The sequence below is a fragment of the Molothrus ater genome, chromosome 5 (genome assembly GCF_012460135.2).
Source record: "Molothrus ater isolate BHLD 08-10-18 breed brown headed cowbird chromosome 5, BPBGC_Mater_1.1, whole genome shotgun sequence".
Taxonomy (NCBI): Eukaryota; Metazoa; Chordata; class Aves; order Passeriformes; family Icteridae; genus Molothrus; species Molothrus ater.
In genome coordinates, this window is record NC_050482.2 from 46,416,467 (window position 1) to 46,436,431 (window position 19,965).

The 19,965-nt window shown below is 38.7% G+C and overlaps 1 protein-coding gene across 2 annotated transcripts in view; it reads right to left on the reverse strand.

Annotated features, from left to right (window-relative positions):
* Positions 1-17,107, reverse strand: part of BLTP3B (bridge-like lipid transfer protein family member 3B) — a 47,628-nt gene extending 30,521 nt beyond the window's left edge. Inside the window, exons 1-5 of one of the 2 annotated variants that reach the window (XM_036400737.2) lie at positions 16,921-17,107; positions 9,716-9,862; positions 3,828-3,990; positions 2,683-2,721; positions 105-196 (exon numbers count right to left, since the gene is read on the reverse strand). In XM_036400737.2, the coding sequence (XP_036256630.1) occupies positions 105-196; positions 2,683-2,721; positions 3,828-3,990; positions 9,716-9,738 (317 nt within the window). In that variant the 5' untranslated portion in view covers positions 9,739-9,862; positions 16,921-17,107. The remainder of the gene's footprint in view (positions 1-104; positions 197-2,682; positions 2,722-3,827; positions 3,991-9,715; positions 9,863-16,920) is intronic. The other variant, XM_036400736.2, reaches the window with a different exon arrangement.
* Positions 17,108-19,965: the final 2,858 nt, after the last annotated feature.

The window sequence follows — 19,965 nt, forward strand, 5'->3', positions numbered from 1 at the left end:
CCTATATACTTCTAAAAATTTAAATTTTCAGAAGTACATAGTCAATCTGTTTTACATAATGCCAAACCTTTTTTGACCAATTACATGTAAGTATCATCACTGACCTCTGCCCAGATGCAGTCGCTATAGGAGAGGGTCCATTAGGGGCACGTGGCTCTTCACATGTGCTCATTTCCATTACAACTTTATCCAAGGACTTGAAAAACAAAACAAAACAAAATTGGAGACCTTAGAGGTAATAAAGTAAATAGATGACATTATGAAGAACCAAAATCCAAACAGAAAAAGGTCACTTGAGAACTTTTTCTGAAATATACATAAAACATTTCCTACCATTTAAATTTTTCCACAAACTTTTGTAATGCACTAGAACTATCTTTTTTAAACTTTTTCTTATGCTTTTGAGTTCTAACACACATCTCCAGTCAAATATTGTATCTTAAAATTCTTGATTCCTGAATATTATTTATCCAACACATAAATTTACAAAAATCGTATTTCAAAATGGACATGCTTTAATGTGTAGTTATCTGAATTTTCTTTTTATATGGCTGTTCTTTCAATGAAATACTTAATGCAAGCTGACTCAAAGCACAACAGTTAAGATTTTTTTCCCTGTCTAACTGCAACTTTCTACCAGCCCTTCTGAATTCCCCCATTTATGATCCTAGGTCAGACAAATACCAAAAACCCCTTTGTCCTCAGTTTTAGATTTTTAATGATTCAACCTGCCTTAGCTACTAGATTATTATCATATTGTGTTAATCATGCCCATTGTCATAATCTGCTTGCTCAACATTTTTCTGTGCTACTCTTATCCATGATTACATGGATAAAAACCTGACTACAACCAAAAAGTTAATAAAGTGTCTAGTCTGGATTTATTTGTATTTGACTGTATTTTGATGCTTAAAGGGAAGAATAGCTGTTAAGAGTAAATTTGGACATTTTAGAATTATTTTTTTAGCTGTCTCAATGACTATCTTTCCTTGAAAACAACAGAGAAAAAAAAAACGAGAAAAACCCAATCCCTTAGTTTGAGGATGGTGGGGGGAAGCCAAGATTTCTCCTAGTTATCCTAACAGTTTTGGATGTTTGACCACTCTTTTAAAAATTCTCTTTACTACATGACTAGTGCACAGATCAGTAGGACACGGATTCAAGGAGACAGCACAATATAAAAAAGAGGTAACGAAGAATGCCTGGATGCAGATCTAAGTCTTTTTTCACTGGCAACTTCTGTACTTGGATAGAGTAAAAACTGCTGCAGATCATCCCTGGGGCCCAAAATCACTCCTCAAAACTATCCTGTTTATCATATAAAACCAGAACTGGGTCATGAACAAACAGTATGTGCCACTATGTCAACAGACTGATTCTCACAAAGGGCAACTTAGCTTAGTGAAAGTCCTTTTGGCTAGACAAGTGGGTTCTAGTTATCCAGTAAGCTGTGCTAACAGAGGATGCTATTCCAATTTAATTCAACTCTCAGTAGCAAAAATATCCCCTCTCCCCATCCCTGCCAAAATACCAGAAGTTCAGTGATGTAATGAAGGGCTGAGGTTTGGCACTTGGGCCACTATATTCACTTTCCTTTAGAAATCAAAAAGGCTGTTGTACAATCTACCATTGAATAGTGAACTTTAGTTACATATTTAATGCACTTGTTCAAGGACACCTTTATGTAAAAAAGGTTACCTTGAAAGTTATTTTAGCCTCCAAGAGTGCTAATGTAAGTCCAACAGGAGCTAACCAAACAGCACCTTGCTACCACAGGTCAAAGTGTGTCATGTTTAAGAATAGCACAGCTTAAACCCATTTCCTAATTCGGCAGTTGCATCTCACAGCCAAGTGGTTGAATCATCCCACCTCGGCCTTACCAGGCTTTAAGTTCTGCCTGTCAGGAAGAAGCAGTACAGATGAAGGTACATTCCAACTGGGTCACTAGCAAATGCATCAATTATTTAAAACAACATGTCTTTCCCAAGTCTGATTCAGAATGAAGGAATTACAAGCACATTCACTGCAAGACTGTGAATGTTCAGCTAAAGGAATATTCACTCTTAAGCAAATGCAATTGAGAAAGTTTACTCATCAAATACATTACTTCTGGTGCTACTAAATTGTTAGTATATTTAAAATTAAAGAACAAAGGAGAACAAATGCAAGAATTAATGTGACTTCTAATTGCTGTTGAGTTCTATTTACACATTTTACCTCCTATTTATATCCGGGCTGAATCCTAGGTGGTTACAAAAACCCTATAAATGCTATGTGTGTCAAACCTGCTATAGCTGAGATCACTATGTAAAGTACAGATGTAGAATTGAAAAGTCCCAGAAAAGGCTGCTCCAAAAGAAAGGCAGGAACTTGTAAAAAGGGAGACTTGGACAAATAACTACCCTTCAGGTAATCCCAAATGAACATGCAATGACTAAAAACGTGACAGAAGTGAGCTAACAGTCAAACATCAGTGATTACACTGAAACCACAGATTAAGAAAATAAACCTACCAAGGAAAACATTAAGGTGTTTTGCCTTGATCTGCTGCTACCAGAGGACACTTCGTAAAGGCCAGTTAATGTTTCAGCTATTTCCATAATCAAATCAAGAGAACTATATAAATATTTGATATAGATTCTGCTACACACAGTACATTTCAGAGTTTATTTCAGAACTCACCAAAGAGATGGGATGTGTTTTCAATTTTGTCCATGGTATCTGCAAGAGAAAACACTAATCTAAAGCAAATTAAATATTAAAAATACAGTGAAAAAATCACACAGAATGTGTTCTAGGCATACAAATTATATTTCTAGCTTCTGAACTCAGCATAATATTACTTTCAAAATATTAAGTTCATCTGAACATACTATGTGGTAACTTTATGCACACTAGGTGTTAAAAAGTTTGAACTTCAAAATCTACTTATCACTGAGTAGAAAAACAGAGAAACAAAGTAGAATCTGTCTCTTTAACAGTGAGTTGTCAAGCATCAGAAAAAGCATCACAGCCTTTATTTCCTTTATTCCTTTAAAAGGAAAAACAAATATGTATATTTCCTTTGTTGACCTAGAACTAATTAGACTCCTGCAACAAAACATCAAGTTCACTGCATTTAGAAAAATCAGGACAATCTCCCATAGTGGGAAAAAAAAAGCAAAGACAGAACACCAAAAAACCATAAACAAACTCCACCAAAAGACTAAGGAGGCATTAATGTTTGACCAGATTGTAACTCCAGTCAAGAACAAGCCAAAGTTCATTTCTTAATCCCACATTCATACAATGTGGTAGAGATGATACACATTGTTTCAATTACTCGCAGCCACAATGCCCAAAAATGCAGTATATCTCCTAGATTTACTGTGCTTCCCACATTTCCCACAGAGATCAGAATCCTTCCAAAAGGTATTTTTGGAAACAGGAACAGAGCAAGAGGGAAAGCAATAAATGAAGAGGAGTGAAGAGAGAACACACAAAAAAGAGAATAATAAATAATTATGATAGACTAAATACTGTAGACAAATACAAACTTTTACTTCTACATTTTCAAAACAGGCAGGAATGAATTCTCCTCAGGAAGAAAAAATAAATTAAAAATAATCACTCTTATTTTCATTATTTCCAGATGTATTTTATGTCATCACATAAGAAAGAAAAATAAGGAAGAAATTATTGCTGATAAAATCTTCATTGTTCTTTAAAATTTTATCAAGCACTTATTAGAATTTCCTAATACAAAGTTACTTGAAAGTTTTTACAAAGACAAGACAAAAAGAAAAAAGAGTTGGTTAATTACCACTCCAGCACAATAAAACACTCACCCTAATGGATGCTTTATTACAAAACACCTTGTTTATAGCCAGCCATGTTGGAAGATCCAGCATGTTCTGGAGTACTTCTTGATCCAGCTCTAAATTGGTCAGCTGACCTTCTCCCTTTAACGTGCTCAGGTTGATCTTGTCAGGTGACAAATTTTTGGTGAACCTAAAAACAAACACACCTTAAGTAAATACATATAAAGCAATCAAAGTTATCCTCCATATCAGTGACAATTTAACTTAAAGCAATGGTCTGGGGGTGAGGAAATCCTTGATAAATTTCACCCAGGAAAGAAATGGTATGATGTAATTGATTTGTCCCTTCAATTTTTTCATCTCATTAGCTCAATTTATAAATACATAAACAAAAATATATTGTGAGATATCTTCTAAGTTTTGTGTCACCCAAACTAACAAATGATCCTTGACTCAAACTATTGAACAATTTATTTTAAACTATATAAAGTAGAATTGAATCTATTTCACTCTTTAATTTTTTTGAAAGGAGAAAAAATCCCAACCCCCTAAAATTACTGTCATAAACATTACCTTTCTATATTTAGTTAAAATCTTGCAATAAAACAGTTTTATTTACAATATTAATTTGATTTGGCCATAGAATTTAAAGGCCAATTAGAAATACACATACAACAGCATGAGGTATATAAAATACTGGATGAAAACTTGAAAGCTCAATATGATATCCATGTGGTAAAAAGTGTAACTAGTTAAAAGCGTACATATAAATTACTTTATATTTCAAATGCGCTAGTATTTGATGATACAATGAAACAATCTGACAATGTGACTGTGTCAAATGGTTCACATCCTTGTGAGGCCGCATGACAGAGCCCATGGGTACCCTACCTTCAAACCAACAGCTGTAGCATTGTATCTACCATAAGCTATGAACAGGCTATACTTTGCCACACTTTCAATCTGCCATGAAAAAATTGTTTCTGCTCATGAATTGAGTCTAGTTTTGCAAGACCAGGGAGTAGAAAATACTGCTGTTGGCAGTATGCTTCGTGATTTTTCCCACCAAAATCTCCTGGTGCTGTTATTCTCCAGGCAGAGAGCAAAGGGGTTTGTCTGTCCTCAATGATGGAACATCACTCTGCAGCGATGCCCCAGGAGGTGCAATTCCAGCATTTCCTTTCCATTCAAGAGACCAGATTCTAACTGAACTACAAGGTCCTCATTAAGTCTGATTCTGGAGGAGATGTGGAAGAAGATGAAGAAGGTCAGCAAGCTTTTTTTTTCCTCTTAACAGTTTCCAAATACAGCTTGAACTAGAGAAGGCATTTTTTGAGTCCAACTCCCCGACTCCATTCTGGGATGGTTAGCTTTGAAAATGCATTTACCTAGCCTAACAAAATACAAGTAGTATGTATTTGCAAATAATGCTAGACATGTTTTTTATGACAGAAGTACTGCAGTTGTTACTGTATTGCTTACAGTCATAAATTATCCACAAGCAATGAGATGTAATCTGTGAATAATATAGTTTCATAATTTCTGTACTAAAAATATATTGAGATAAGGGTATTGATAAATGTATTCTCCTTGGTAACTAATGTACTTTTAAATGGTCTGTTTAGAAACATTATGAGGGGAATAAAGGACTTGAATTATTTTGTTTTCTGGTTACCCTTTTTTCTTGCTTTCAACAAGAAAGAATAATGACAAGAGCTAAATAACCTTCCTCATTAAAACAACCTATTAGTAACAGCAAAATATAAAATTTCCTATCTCAGAAACCATTGCAAAGTCTCATCTGACTCAGGTAGCACAAAATTGCTAGAAGATAAGAAGCAGTCATTGAGTGTTTTCAGTCACCTGGTAGTACCTCTCAGTCTTGACTTTCTACATAAGGGTCAACATAAGAATTACAAACTGGTGTCATTTAAAGTCACATTTACACAGCAAATGCAAAACCATTCTGCCATTACACACACACAAGTCTCCTGAGACACATGCTCTGTGAAAGAAGTCCCCCTCAGAGTTCCCTGTAGTTCAGCCACACCAGAAATGCCTCTCAGATTGGAGACAGATCTAAGCATTACCCTGGATCACAGCTGCAGACACATCAGAGGAAACACACAGGACCTACAAGAAGAGGTTTTCAAATTCCAGAGTAAGAAAAATACCAAAATACCAATCAGGGGGAGAATGGCAACAGCGAAGCCATTTTTGAGTTACTTTCCATATCCTTCCAACAAACAAAATAGAAGCCAGTTTCTCTCAACATGGAACAGGACAGGGAAAAAATTCAAGGACCATCACTTTTTCTATATACATTTTTTTTAATTCTTCATTCAGAAGAGACAGACATAAGAGGACCTCTGCCTGTTAGGACTGTACTCTTCATGTCAAAAGTCATGGAAGGAAACTCTCAACAGGTGAGCAGTGAAAAGATATTCTTTGCATAATTGTTTTCACAGATTGATTTTCAATTTTACAAACTACACTTTCTTTCTCAAAACATATCTGAGGTTTGAATTACTGTGTGATAGTATAGATTTCAATACAGCTTTAATATTGAATTTTATAAGTAGAATAATGCTGTAAAATATTTACAGTTTAAATGCAAGAATCCAGAAATATGAATTTGTCAATATCACAAGCTGCCTGACATAGCTCCTTTGGGTACATCTACACACCTACACAGTTACAGATAAATGGTTCAACTTCAATTTACAAAGTACAGACTAAGAGTTTTGTGCAAAGCATAAAAGACTGTACAGTAACAGTGCAGTATTAGGAATCAAAGAGGAGTAAGTTACAATCAATGTATTTTGTCAGGACACAACAGTTCTTTCAGTTCTCTCCCTCTAAAATAACTCAAAACCCATAAAAAAGATACATTTATTTCCTTGCCTAAAATATTTATTTTCTAAAGGTTTGTTTGTAACACCACAGGCTTGGAGCTCCACCATTCTGGCAGAGAAGATGGCCAAGAAGTTGCAAACAGAAACAAAAAACACCCTAAAACAGGTAGAGAAAATGGGAAAACACTCTTCTGAAGCCACAAGCTTATGGTTTGTATAGGGAAGGCCACAAACCACATGAAGCTTAGAGCAGTGCTCCCCAAAGGTTTGGAGCGAATACCAGGTGCCTTGTTAAGTTTGACAACAGAAATTCCAACCTCTGGATTTAGTAGAGAAATAAGAGAAATCTGGATCACATTTGGACACAGATTCTCAGATGTTTGGCACATCTCCTGAATATACAACTGCTTTCCTCAGGTCTACCATGTGCCTTCCCTGCTTTTTAAATAAAATTTCCTCAGCAATATGAGTCTAAATGTATGCTCTAATCATGATAAATTATTAAATCACAGTATGTACCACAAGTTTTGCTTATCTCCTTGTTATGAACTCAAACTGCTTAAACAACAGGCTTTGAAAAAGGGAAGCATGACCTACTAAGCACAGGCAACTGGATCAATAATAGAACAGCAGAAATGGAACACGAAGATAACTGGGGTTTTTTTACTGTTTCACCTGGCTGAACCATGTTATTTGATCACTAAGGAATATTAAACCATTTCTGAAACAAGAAAAATGGTCTTTTTCAATTGAATTTCTCAGGTAGATGTTTCCTTCCCATGACTCTAAGTAACAGAATGAAGGAAGTCTACTACTATTCAGCTCACTATACCACTTCAAACTTGAGGATTTCAAGTATGGAAGAGGAATAGAACTAACTCTCTGTCAAATTTCCCACAGGAAAAAAAAATATTGGGATCACCAGTGTATACTGTTACAATTGAGTTCCTCTCATCCAACACAACACCACAAATCATAGCTGATCTTAAGTAACTGGCTTGATCAAGTACACCCCTCACTATCTGTGACACCCAACTGTCACCCTCTTACACCGTCCAACATCAGCTTGTACATGAGAAAGGTATCACCCCTTTACCCATCAGTATTGTGGCTACTCTCCACAAATTCTTACATGCTTTATCTAATCTCACCGTGAACATTTGCAGAATTGTCTGATACGTATTTGGTGTCTGAGTGCAAGATGGAGAACCCTCCATGGCCTGCTGGATGTCCAGCATGGAGAGGATCACCTCCTGCAAAGCACTTTGTGAAGGTTTGCTCATCACCCAACCCTTTGGAGCAGGACAGGGCATTTCCTTGTTTACACACCCAGCTGGACCTACTGCTCTTGGGCTGGCCATGAGTTATAGCACACTGGACAGATCCAAAATAGCACCTACAACCCTACAGCTTCAGGTGGGATTTTTCATGCTACTATATAGGACCTCAAGCACCTAACAGTTATCAGGCTTTTTGACCTATCATAGTCTAAGAACTAAACTTCCTTTCCAGGGAGATCACTAATTAGGACCTTGGCTCAACAAGGAACCCATATGTGTGTAACACATCTGGTGCAGTGTCACACCACCTCCTGATCCATCCCATTGTAGGAGCCCTGAATAGTACATCTGCTTTGCTGACACTTTTCAAATAATGGCTTCCATTTCATTACAACACAGAAAGACTTCAGCACAGACTCCCACTCCAGATGACTTCCTAAAGACGTCTTAGAACACTGCTACTCACTTCAAGAGCTGTTCCACACTTTCTCAAATACTGACATCCCCACCAAGTATGTAATGCCTCCCCTAGTTAATTCTGTAATAACACATATAGGACATTATTTTCTTTCAATTTAGAAAAGCTGTATTGCTTGCTTTTTGGGTACAGGCAGAACTGAGACAGCTGCTGTCATCAGTGGTTATTATCTAATTATGTGTCATGAAACAGATCTGCAGAGACACAGCCAAGCACTGTGCATAAATGAGGAGCTTGCACTGCACAAATGATAATCATGTCGCAAGTAAAACATTGCTCAAGCAATTTACCTTTCATTTATGATAAACCCTCACACAGATCAATATTAAGCTTTTCTATTCCATGAGTCTTTTCACATCAAGCAGAGAAATGGCCAATATGATCAACCCAAAAGAAATTTATTCAAACATGACAATCCTATACATCATGCCTTAACGATATAGTGAGTACAAGATAATATAAAATCCTGAATATATCAAAAAATATGTGGCAATACATACGCAAGTTCCCCATCGCAGGCAGCAAAAAAACCACCTTAATTTGCTTATACTTGATAACTATTAAATATACTTAAACTATTAAAAAAACCCCAAACTTAAACTATTAAAAAATACCACTTAAAATACAATATTCTGTACCTAATGCAAAACAAAAAAAAAGCCATTTAATGAAAAATAACTTCAGAAATTTAAAATCATTAAATAATGATACAGTGTAAAAGCATAACAATACCTGCTTTTTGGAAATGGTATCATTTATTTATATGACATTAGCAGGTATCTTTTTTAATGGTAACTGATCAGATCTCACAACAAAGTAAGATCTTTTTGATTAGATATTAACTATAAGAACTCTTAATTTTAAATAAATAAATAAAATCAGTCACTTTCTTCTGTAAACTAGTTTAAAATCCTTCAAGTATATCAAATACAAAGCTAATACACAATAAGTAATGAAAAAGAATTAAGTAGATGCAAATAATAAACAGTAAATGTCATATAGCCTAAAGATATTGGGAAATACCCAGATTACATTTAGAAAATACACGTCAAGGTATGTTTATAATGGGATTGCTGATTTAGTTCACAACCCCAAATTTAGTTTAGGACTTACAAAAATCCCAAAGAATCCAAACCACACGGCTGCATACAAACAATTATTTTTTGCATAATTTTAAATTACAAAAAGAAACAGGAGTGGAAACTCAAGTAACATTTTATAGAGCTCACTTCACTCCTAAATTTATATAAATACATACCACCTCTTACATTTACTCTACAAAGGTGGGAGAGGGGAAGTTACCTGAGGGCAAGGTATTCAGACATAAGGCCCCTATTCCTGGTGAAAGCAAGTGGTCAGTTGCCACGGCTTCTGAGAAGCTTCTGGTACTCATTTTGGTAGTAAGGATATTCACAGCAAACCAATCTCCACCAGAGCCAGCTGGGATCGCTGTAGGGAACGGGACACAGGGGACACACAAGGGATCAAGTTCAAAGGGAAAAAGGAGTGATACAATAATGTAAGAGAGTTTTAGCTGAAGATCACTGCAGTTACAACAGTTTGTTACACATCATGACACTACAGAATTCAAAAGGAAACAGGCCTGTGTAAAACACTAGATTCCTGTGAGAGTATCCCTTGCTGTCTGATACTACAGTACTGGAGCCCTGTTTAAATGAACAGCTTATGAATAAAATTTTAATCAGCAGAAAAGATCGATACAATGTAGCCAAGTCATTTCAAGGATACCCAGTAAGTACATTTGGAAGATGAGGAAGATAGCCCAAGGATGCAGCATAAGAGGGTTTTATTTTTAAATGGCAGACAATTTTTCAGTTTTGTTTTGCTTAGCCTGAGATTTCTCATATTATTTGTTCCTACTTACAGTGTCTCAACCTCAGCTATTCAAAATTCACACTAAAGAAACCTGATTCTAGAGATGTAGGGGAATGGGACTTCTAGATTTGTTTTTGTGTTTGGGGTGGTGCTACAAAGACCTGCGCACATTCGACAGTCTGATTTTGCAGGCTATGAAATTTTAGTACAATCAGCTCTTCAAAAAAAAGTTCTCTGCTAACTGGCTTCACTTCAAAGAGGTACTTCAGCTTAAATATAATTAATTCCTACACTTTCACCCTTTTGGTTGCAACAAAATGCAAACATTTGGACAGTGACCTTGGTAGGAAGTTCACTGAGATATCAGAACAGAATTTAAGAGATTTATCACTAAAGTGACTTACAGGTACCTAGTTACAAATTATTCTTCTTCTCAGGTCTCCAGACCCCCAGTAATGGAAGAAACCACGACATGAAAACTATTTCAGAAGTAGGCAACCATGTAACTTTCAGATTCCTGGGTGGCTGGATCCAAGTGTTACTTCCTTGAGAGTCAAAAGGAGCAAGTGCCTCTGAGGTAAAAAACCCAAAACTCCTGTGTTTTCAAGCTGAACAGTAAAGATGCATGGCAGAGCTGCCACCAAATCTGTGCTGGGGACATTCTTCTTCCAGCAAGGCTCGTACATCCATCCAGAGGAGGCTGGAAGAACTAAAAAGCACAGCCCAGCTGGAACTCTTTCCTCTCCTGTGTTTCCTTACCAAAAAAGAAGACAATTGAGAGATCTGAACCTTGGTTAGCACCAGCTCCACAAAGGTGTACTCCTACAGGAGTTACTGGATTGAGAAACCTGGGTTGTTGTGCAAGTGGCCAAACCCAAGATACTCTTGATACAACTGAGTAATTACTTGTTAGCAATTATTCTGATGATTCACAAAAAACCTGTGAAGTAAATCACTTTGCATAAGCTTTTATAATTCCATTAATGTCTCATCAGAAATTATCTGATCTCCTTCGTCCAATCTTCTTGTAGAAAAAAAGAAAAAATATAACAAGATACTTTAAAAAGCACCTCTCATTCTTGGAGTTATTTAGTACTGACGTTTATTCTGCTTCAATATTAAAAAAAAAACCCTCAAAACACTAAGGCTTTGGCAGGAGAAATAACAAATTTTAGAAAAATGCAACTGTGGGCTAGTTTTGATTCTTACATACTCCATAATCACTTGACCTTAAGAGACAATTTTATTCCTTACAGGTTTTATTTAAATACCCATTTTTTCCCAGGGAATACTTCATACTCGTGTGTCAGATACTTGAACAGAGCAATCTTCAAGATCATTTTCATTGTGAAACTTACTAGTATTCTGAGAACTCTTTAAAGAAAATGATCACATACAACTCAAATGGTGCTGATTAATTCCTCTTGATTGTGCAAATGTATTAGTTTTTATTATGTATGCACAAGAGCTGTCTGACTTCAACAAAGCTTCAGCAGAGCTTTAATTGTACAAATACAATGTCTGTAGAATTAGCATTTAGACTTATAATACATTTGCAAAAATAATGTAAAACAAACTGAAATGGTCAGCTCAAATTCTGAGTTTATTTTATTAACCCAAATCCTACTGAAAGCTTAAGAGACATAACACAAGATTTAATATCAAATCTTAATAAAGGTAACAATTTAGAATTTTTCCAGAAAATGCATTATTGCTCATTTATCTCCAAAATACATGTATACTTTCATAAAGCACCACAGCAATTTCAGTTTGAATTTTGGAAGATGTTCTGTTACAGAATATTAAAATGCAATATGATGCATGAAGCTACTAATAAAAACAGAAGAGAGTGAAAGTTTTTTATTTCTGTTTAAAAAAGCATTTATTGATTCCTACATTCTCATCAGAACATTACTAAGACATTCATGCAGAAGAAATTGTTGGCACGAAGTCTCCACTTAAATACTAAAAGTATTGATTTTCAAGCATAAGGGAATTTAAGGAATACAGGATTACAGTGAAATTTCAAATTGCTCTTTCTCCTTCTTGTCTACTGTCTAAAGCAGTTCTGCTTTACTACTTGTAGTTTTTTAGGCTTATTCTTTCCCTAGGTGCAGCATTTAAGACAGATATGATGCTAACACCTTCTGCAAGCATTCAGATACAATACAGACTCATTCAGAATAAGAGAGATTATTATGTCTACATTGTGTTCTGCAATTTTCTCACATACTACACAAGCCAATGAAGTCAGTCACCTAGAATACGCTCTGCAAAATTAGTATAAGCAAAAAGAGAAACGGAAAAGTACATACGTTGTGTTCTTTGGCTGGCTAAGGGAATTGGATAACTTTCCCAAAACTAAAGTGACACAGAAGTAGAATACACAAAACTGAAAATAAGCAAAAACCTACTTATTTTGCTACTAGCAGAATTTTCAAAATTCATCCAAACAATTTTGGTCATTCACTTTCAGGAAGGAAATGGCCCATTCTAGCCCAAAAAAGGTGCTGCACTGCTTTACCCTAAAAGAAATCAGATCCCTTGAGAGGACAACATTCCTCGCCAATCAGGCATGTCTGACTGGCTTAAAACCAGGTCAATATGCAGGGTAAATAATTTGGTAGGATGCATATCAGTTGTACCAGCTGATGTAGGATATCATTGTTTATATCAGTACCAGCTGATTCCTGATATTCATACAATTAGGATGCTATTCTTTGTACAACCATTCTCCATATGAACTTTAGAATGGCTTCCTAATTATGAGACTGTCACAATTGTCCAAACTCACTCCAATTTTCCTCTATTGAAATCTTAGTACGTTCACATCTATTGATTCAGATAAGCAAAAGCAAAGGTCTAAGTTCATGCAGAACATTAACTAATGACACAACTGAAAACAATTTCTGCCATACCAAACACACTTCAAAACCTCTTACTGTTTTCTTTGTGGAAAATATTGAGTAAGATGCAAACTGAAACTCTTTAAGTTGAACTATGTGTTATCATTAATAAACTTATGAGTTAATATTAATTGAGGTGAAGACTGTCATATTCAGTGTGGCTACTTATCAGACCAGCAAAGTTTATAAGCTTGCCTTCCATACTTCTTACACATAAACAAAACTGTTTTTCACAGAAAGGTATGGATCATGCAAATACACAGAAGACTCAGACTGCTCACTAACTAGGAAGGGAATTTCAATGTGACTAGAAGCCAAAACTAAAAAACACCTGAAAACACCCTTATACAAGTCTGAGTTAGTAATACCTGATCTCTGTATGCACCTCCCATCCAAAAAACCCAAGATTGAAACCCCTGCCATGGAGATGATCCCCTCAAAAACAGAGATAGTATTACAGTAACCCCACAGTGAACTTGCACAGGGCAATCTAAATTCCTATTGGAAATCTTTAACACCATTGTTTCATACACTTGTCCACCAAGTCTGAGAAAAAAGAAGGAATGCTGAAGGATATCTGCAATCACCATAGCAGAGCACTGAACAGAAAATTTTGCAATAAAAAGGTGGTGTTCAACAAGAATTCTCTCACCCACTGAAAATTTTTAACAGCACAAATGAAGATACAACACAAGTTCCAGTTCAATGGGGAAGGCCTTTACAGTACAAGTAAGTGATCCCAACACTACAGAGAAGATTTCTCCTAGGGATGGAGTATCTTTCCTACCTCTGTAAAGGATGATGCTGTTACCCAGACACTTGTTTCACTTTAGGGCACATATGAAATAAAGACATTCGGTCAAGTGCATTCAGTAAAACCACACCTAATACAATGTGGAGATGTAAAAATTTCAAGCCTCCAAATGGCAAACTCATCTCTTCAGTTTAGTTGATACATTTAGCTTCATATCCTACACCAAGCACCACATAATGTGAAGTACAACAAAAACAGATGTAATTTGTTCCTAGCCCTTCCCTCCTTCTTGTTTTCTACCACAGCCTTGGGAAAGAACAATGCATGTTGAAGATAGAGGACATTTTTAATAATTTTAAAAGACTGAAAAAGCAAAAAACTCATCACCACATCCTGACATGAGATAAAGACTTGTTACAAACTGAATAAAATAAGCTTTATTACCTTCACTGCTCTTAAACTGTAACACAGCAACAAAAACCCCTTTATAAAGGTAAAAAGTAATTTGGATATCAAAACCATTTCAAAATGCAGCTTGGGTCATCTTCTTATTCTCAGACATTAAAGACTCATACCCATGAAACATTTTCACTGTCTAACAAACGTAGAATGATGAGGGCTCCTTCTACACCAGTGCCCATTATCAGTTCATCTAATAAAAGCACTGTGAACTGCTAAATGGAAACTGCATTGCTGAATGACACAATGCTTCCAAATTTGCAAATACAGTACCTAGATAGGAAAAAGAGTAAAAACACGATTAACAGATATTGCAGTGATCTTCATGGCAAACATTGCCAAATCAATGATGATTTGGGGAGCTGGACAAGATTTAAAGATCCCTTCCAACCTCAACTGTTCTGTGGTTTGTGGCAAAAAATCAAAGCACTTCTCTGTAACTCAAGTTATAAATTCATATCTTTGTTCAAACATAAAGGGAAATAAAATATTCAAAAATGAAAATAAATCAAGATAAGAGGGTAATTCTTTCCACTATATATGTACCTCTTCCAATAAATTTTAGTCCTGCCACTAATGCCTGCTTAGTTGAAGCAGGCAGCAGTTGCAAGAAATTATGAAAACTGCAGAACAGCAACTATTATAGTAAGAGTAAAAAAGTGAAAGCGTCCTTTGGCACTCTCTATTACAGGAAATTTGTTATGTATTTAGCTCCTTAGTCACATTCTCACAGAACTTATTAATGAAAATTCTGAATTAATACTTTTATATTTTTTGCAGAAAAATCAAGGTCCTGAAATTTAAGCTCATGTCACTTGAATTCTGCTTTCCTGAGTAATGAGCTTCTGAAACCACTGAAACACCTGTTCTGCAGGAAGTAAAGGTATTATCTGAACATGTAATGAAGAACACCCATAACAAGGGGCTTAATAATACTGTCTACAGTTTAGGTATCAAAAACACTCTTTGAATAGTATGGATTACAAGCATCAAGTTCAACATGCAAGCCACATACCACTGGATATATCCCATAAGCTTTCCAGAAGTGATAAAATCTGTCATAATCATTTGACAGAGCCTTGTTGAGTAAACATTATCACAACAGACAAGAGAGGAATCACAAAAATGACAAAGTACTTATTTCTAATCTATTCAGCTGCTCATTTGAAAAACTGGACAAAAACTGACTCATCTTACTCATGCCAAGTTCCCAGATACTTTTTAGAGTTAACCTGTACCACAGAGACTAGAGCCCACTTCTCTTGCCGTACAGCTTGCTACATACATATCACTACAGGAAACAAGCTGCTAAATCCAGCTATTCCAAGCACACTGCTGATTAGAAAAGTGACTCAAGGCTGATGACATCTTCTCCTTGCATTTCCATTCACACGGTGCTCTGTCATTTTCATGCGAAGAGATTTCTTTGTCAGCATTCCCTGCTACATAACTCATGAGCAGGGCAGAGCAGAAAAATTATTCTACTACTGCTCCATATATCACATTTAGCAGATAGATATCAAAGGATTTGGAATGAGAATTACGTTCTCCATACACATCAACAACAGATTAGTCAAATGACAATCTGTCACTTCATTTTGTTTGATTTTCTCTATAAACACTTTTCAGATATACTACACTAAAGTGGAATAGAACATTTTGTAAGAAAAAAATATTTCAGGTTGTATTTTTTAAGATATAAAAGTAAGCTGTGAAGAATTAGCAACGCTATGGTATTATGACAGATCAAGTACCTAACAGGTTTTTGCCTTTCTTTAGAAAATGGGAGAAACCTGATGCGGCTTTTTAAAACTGTATGAATCAGATTGTGTACTTTCTGTGATTTCTCCATCTTTCAAGCACACGACATTGACAGCTAAGAAATTTACAGGAGGTTTGTTTGTTTTGTTTTAGGCCGCGAGGCACCTTAGACATTATTTCAGTCACCCAGAACACCACGAACTTATTTTCACCTCTCCGCGTGCACCTTTCTGTTGCCCGGCCTCACCTGCTGGGTGTCTCAAGAGCTCGGAATTGGCGAGCTGAGCTGCAAGGACACAGGCCGAGCTGCCCCAGCCCGGCCAGCAGCGCACCGCGGCGGCTGCTGCTCGCCCCCGCCACCCGGGAATCACGGGGGTCGGCGTCTGCCCCGCTTCTCTGCCCCCCGCACACCTCGGGCAGCGGGGGCGGGCACCGTCAGCCCGGCGGGGAGGCGGCCGGAGCCCGGCGGTGACTCACTCGGTGACTCCCTCCTGCGCCAGGCAGACCGAGCCCCCTCCCCGCCTGCGCCGCCGGGCACCGGGCGAAAGAGCCGGGGGGCCAGGGGCCAGCTAAGCGGCTGTGGCCGCCGGACAGCCCCACACGAGCGCCTAGCCACCTCCTCCGCCTCCAAATCACTACGAGGAGGCGTCTTCGGTTCCCCCTTCTGCGCGCAGAATGGACCCGGTGCCCCCGCCCAGCGCCCAGACCGGGGGTCGCTCACCGGGACAGGGACCCGCAGTCGCCCCCTCCCCGCACCGCCTCAGCTGCCCGGTGCACCGCGCCCCACTGACCTGGAGAGATGCTTCAGGATCTGCTTCTTGATAATCCCCGCCATGGTGTCTGCCTGCCCGCGCCCCTCACGACGACCAGCCGGGACCGGGAACGCGCCTCATCCCTGCGCCCGCCCCTGCCCGAGGTGGGGAGAGCGCCGGGAGTGGAGCCGCTATCCCCACTCGCGCTTACTCGACGCCCGGCGCCATCTTGGCCGCAGCATCGCCTGGTGACGGGGGCGAGACGGGGCGGGACGGGCCCGGGGCCCCCGCCCCGCGCGGAGAGCGGCGGCTCCAGGCGGGCAGAGCGGCGCGGGGGACGGGGGCACGGCCCGGGGACAGGCACACGGGCACTCGTGGCGCCGTGGGCAAGGGCAGTGGTGCCTCCGCCCTTCGCATTTTCGCAAAGCTCCTGCCCGTCTGCTCAGCATCTCCGTCCCCATTCAGCGCCCAAAGCCTCTGCCCCCCTCAGCCCCACCGCCTACCTTTCCCCCCCCCCCCCCGCCTTCCGTCAGCTGTTTCTTTCGTCCCTCTTCAGCCTTCCCATCTCCAAAATTCTGGAAGCTGTCTCTGCATCCCCGCCTGTGGCTCCATCCCTCTCCCGCCTGTGGAGCGTGTCCCAGCACCATCACACCTTTGCCTGGGCCTTACAGCGGCCAAGCCCAAAGATAGGACAGCTGCAGCTTCTACAGCACCACACAAAAGAAACAGGGCTGGATAAAATAAAGAGCTTACCGACAGAAACTTACAATGCTATGGCAAGAAATTCACATGTATATGCACACACATATAAATATCCTATATCCGAATTGCTCAAACCCAGAGACTTGTAAAATCAGGTTGTTCCTCAAATGCTTACATTTTGCTGGGTATCTGTGACAAGTATATAGCCTATGAGTTATTTTACTTTTGAGTGAACAGCCTCTCATGCTGTAGCAAAATCTCCAAGTCAGTTAAGAAATTAATGTCTTGTAGTAGTTTTGTTCATCCAAACATGGTTTTGTAACCCTTTTCCTCTGGCACTCCCTCATTCATAAAAGGCATCTGGAAGAATTTCAGTGGTGGGTAACCAAGTACCCTAAAAATATTAACTGAAAAAAAAAAAAAGAAAAAGAAAAAATTATCAGTCAGAAAACTAAAAACTTGCAGATGTGTCCTCCATATGCAGAATGGGCCTCTGTAATAGAGCTTGAGCTGCAGAGGAAAGACATCAGATACTATTTTCTCTGCTTCTCATATACATAATATTAATAATTTACAAGTGATGAACCAAAACCCTAAGGACCTTTAAGTCAGAAATATGAAGCAGCATAGAAAAAATAGGTCAGGAGATGAACATTTTCAATTGATTTTTCCAGACATTTAAAAATCAGTCAGTTGTGTAATACTGACCTCATTATATTCTTAAGGAGATTTATAAAGTAGGAATGAGCTGTGTGTGAAGCTAACACTTTTATGCCTGTTTTACATTCAGTTTTCTCAACTAGGAAAAAGTTTATCAGTATCATGGAGAACAGTACTCATCATCATCATGGGTCATCTTCTCACCAAGAGAGAAAATACAAGGGGCAAGGAAAGCAGGACCCACGCCATATGTTCTCTTTCAAGTGTCCTGCAAACATAGCTCTGGAAGAACAGGGGAAGTCCTGAAGCTCTTCACTGATGTCAGAACTGAAGACCAGAAATATTTCTGTCCAGCAGGATTGATTTGAGTTGTGACCTCATGTTGCGTCCCCATGTCCTGGAGCATACTGTGAGGAGGAGCAGAGGAAAATGCACAGATTAACAGCCACCACACACCACACCCTCCTCACCCAGAAGGGAATTAGAAGGGCAACAATGTTGATTTCAGACCTTCCCAGTCACCGTGGACCTGCATGATGATGCTCAGACTATGTCTGGCCCCTGCTAATCCCACCAGTCCTGATCGTGATTGTGACCAGAGGATTGTCTTATGTGCTTGATGTTCCACCTGCTTCATTGTCATGTTTTCTTGATAACCTGGGCTCTGGGCTTCACTCCCATGCCTGTCTGCCTTGCTCCCTGGCTGGGGGTGGTGGGACAGGCCCTGGCTAGGAAGGCCCTGCCCTGCTGGCCACAGTAGCCCTCCTAGCTCCTGGGTTCTCTCCCTCTCAGAACAGATGGCAGTCATGTCACTAAGAAAGAGCCCCACTTGTGAGCATATCCAGGATGCTGAAATGATCTCAAGGAAAAAAATTGTCTTGTATTTGCCATAGGTATTCTTAGGGCCTATATGCAAACACAACAGAATTTGTGAATTCAACAGAACACTCAAGAAGCCTTGGATGTGGAATTTTCCATCAGGCAGTCATCTCAACCAGCACCCTGCCCTTCACCATCACACAAATACAGGTACACGAAGCACTGTTCATTGATGCGAAGTCCAGGATAACACCCCTCTGTGTCAAAGAGTGCGGTAACTTCTTCCTCAAGGTAATCTTTCTTTGGATGCTCTAAACAACCTGGAAATTCTGTACTTGGCACCACTCAGTCATTCTGAGGCTGCTTGTTCCCACAGACTGGAGCACCTGTGCTTTGTAGAGGGTATGCACAGTGAGTTTGACTCTCTCACAGTTTCATGTGTTCATGGAGATTTCTTAACTGTAAAAACTGGAATGGAGTTGAGAGGAAAAAAACAAAACCAACTAGAGTTCAAGCAACTTCAGAAACATGAAGGTCACAGAATTTTTTAAAAAATTGTTTTTCCCATTAAATAAGGCAGTAGGAGATGTAGTATGAGAACAAACTAAATTTGAGCTAAGTTTCAGTGAGTGCTTTGTATAGTACTTGCAGAATGAGAAATCTGGCATGCCTTCTTATAGATAATGCAAAAGATAATGGTCTGTCTTCAAATGCAGATGTGCTAGCTTAAGTAGTCTGATACACCATTATTCAAAGAACATCACAAAATATCAATTCTCACTATTGTAAGGGGCAATGTACAAGGTTTGCTACCACATGGACTTTTGAAATTCCTATTTGTGTGTCCTTGCTATGTGGCTGACTTGGTCTGTGTTACCTACTCCAACAACAGCAGAAAGTCTT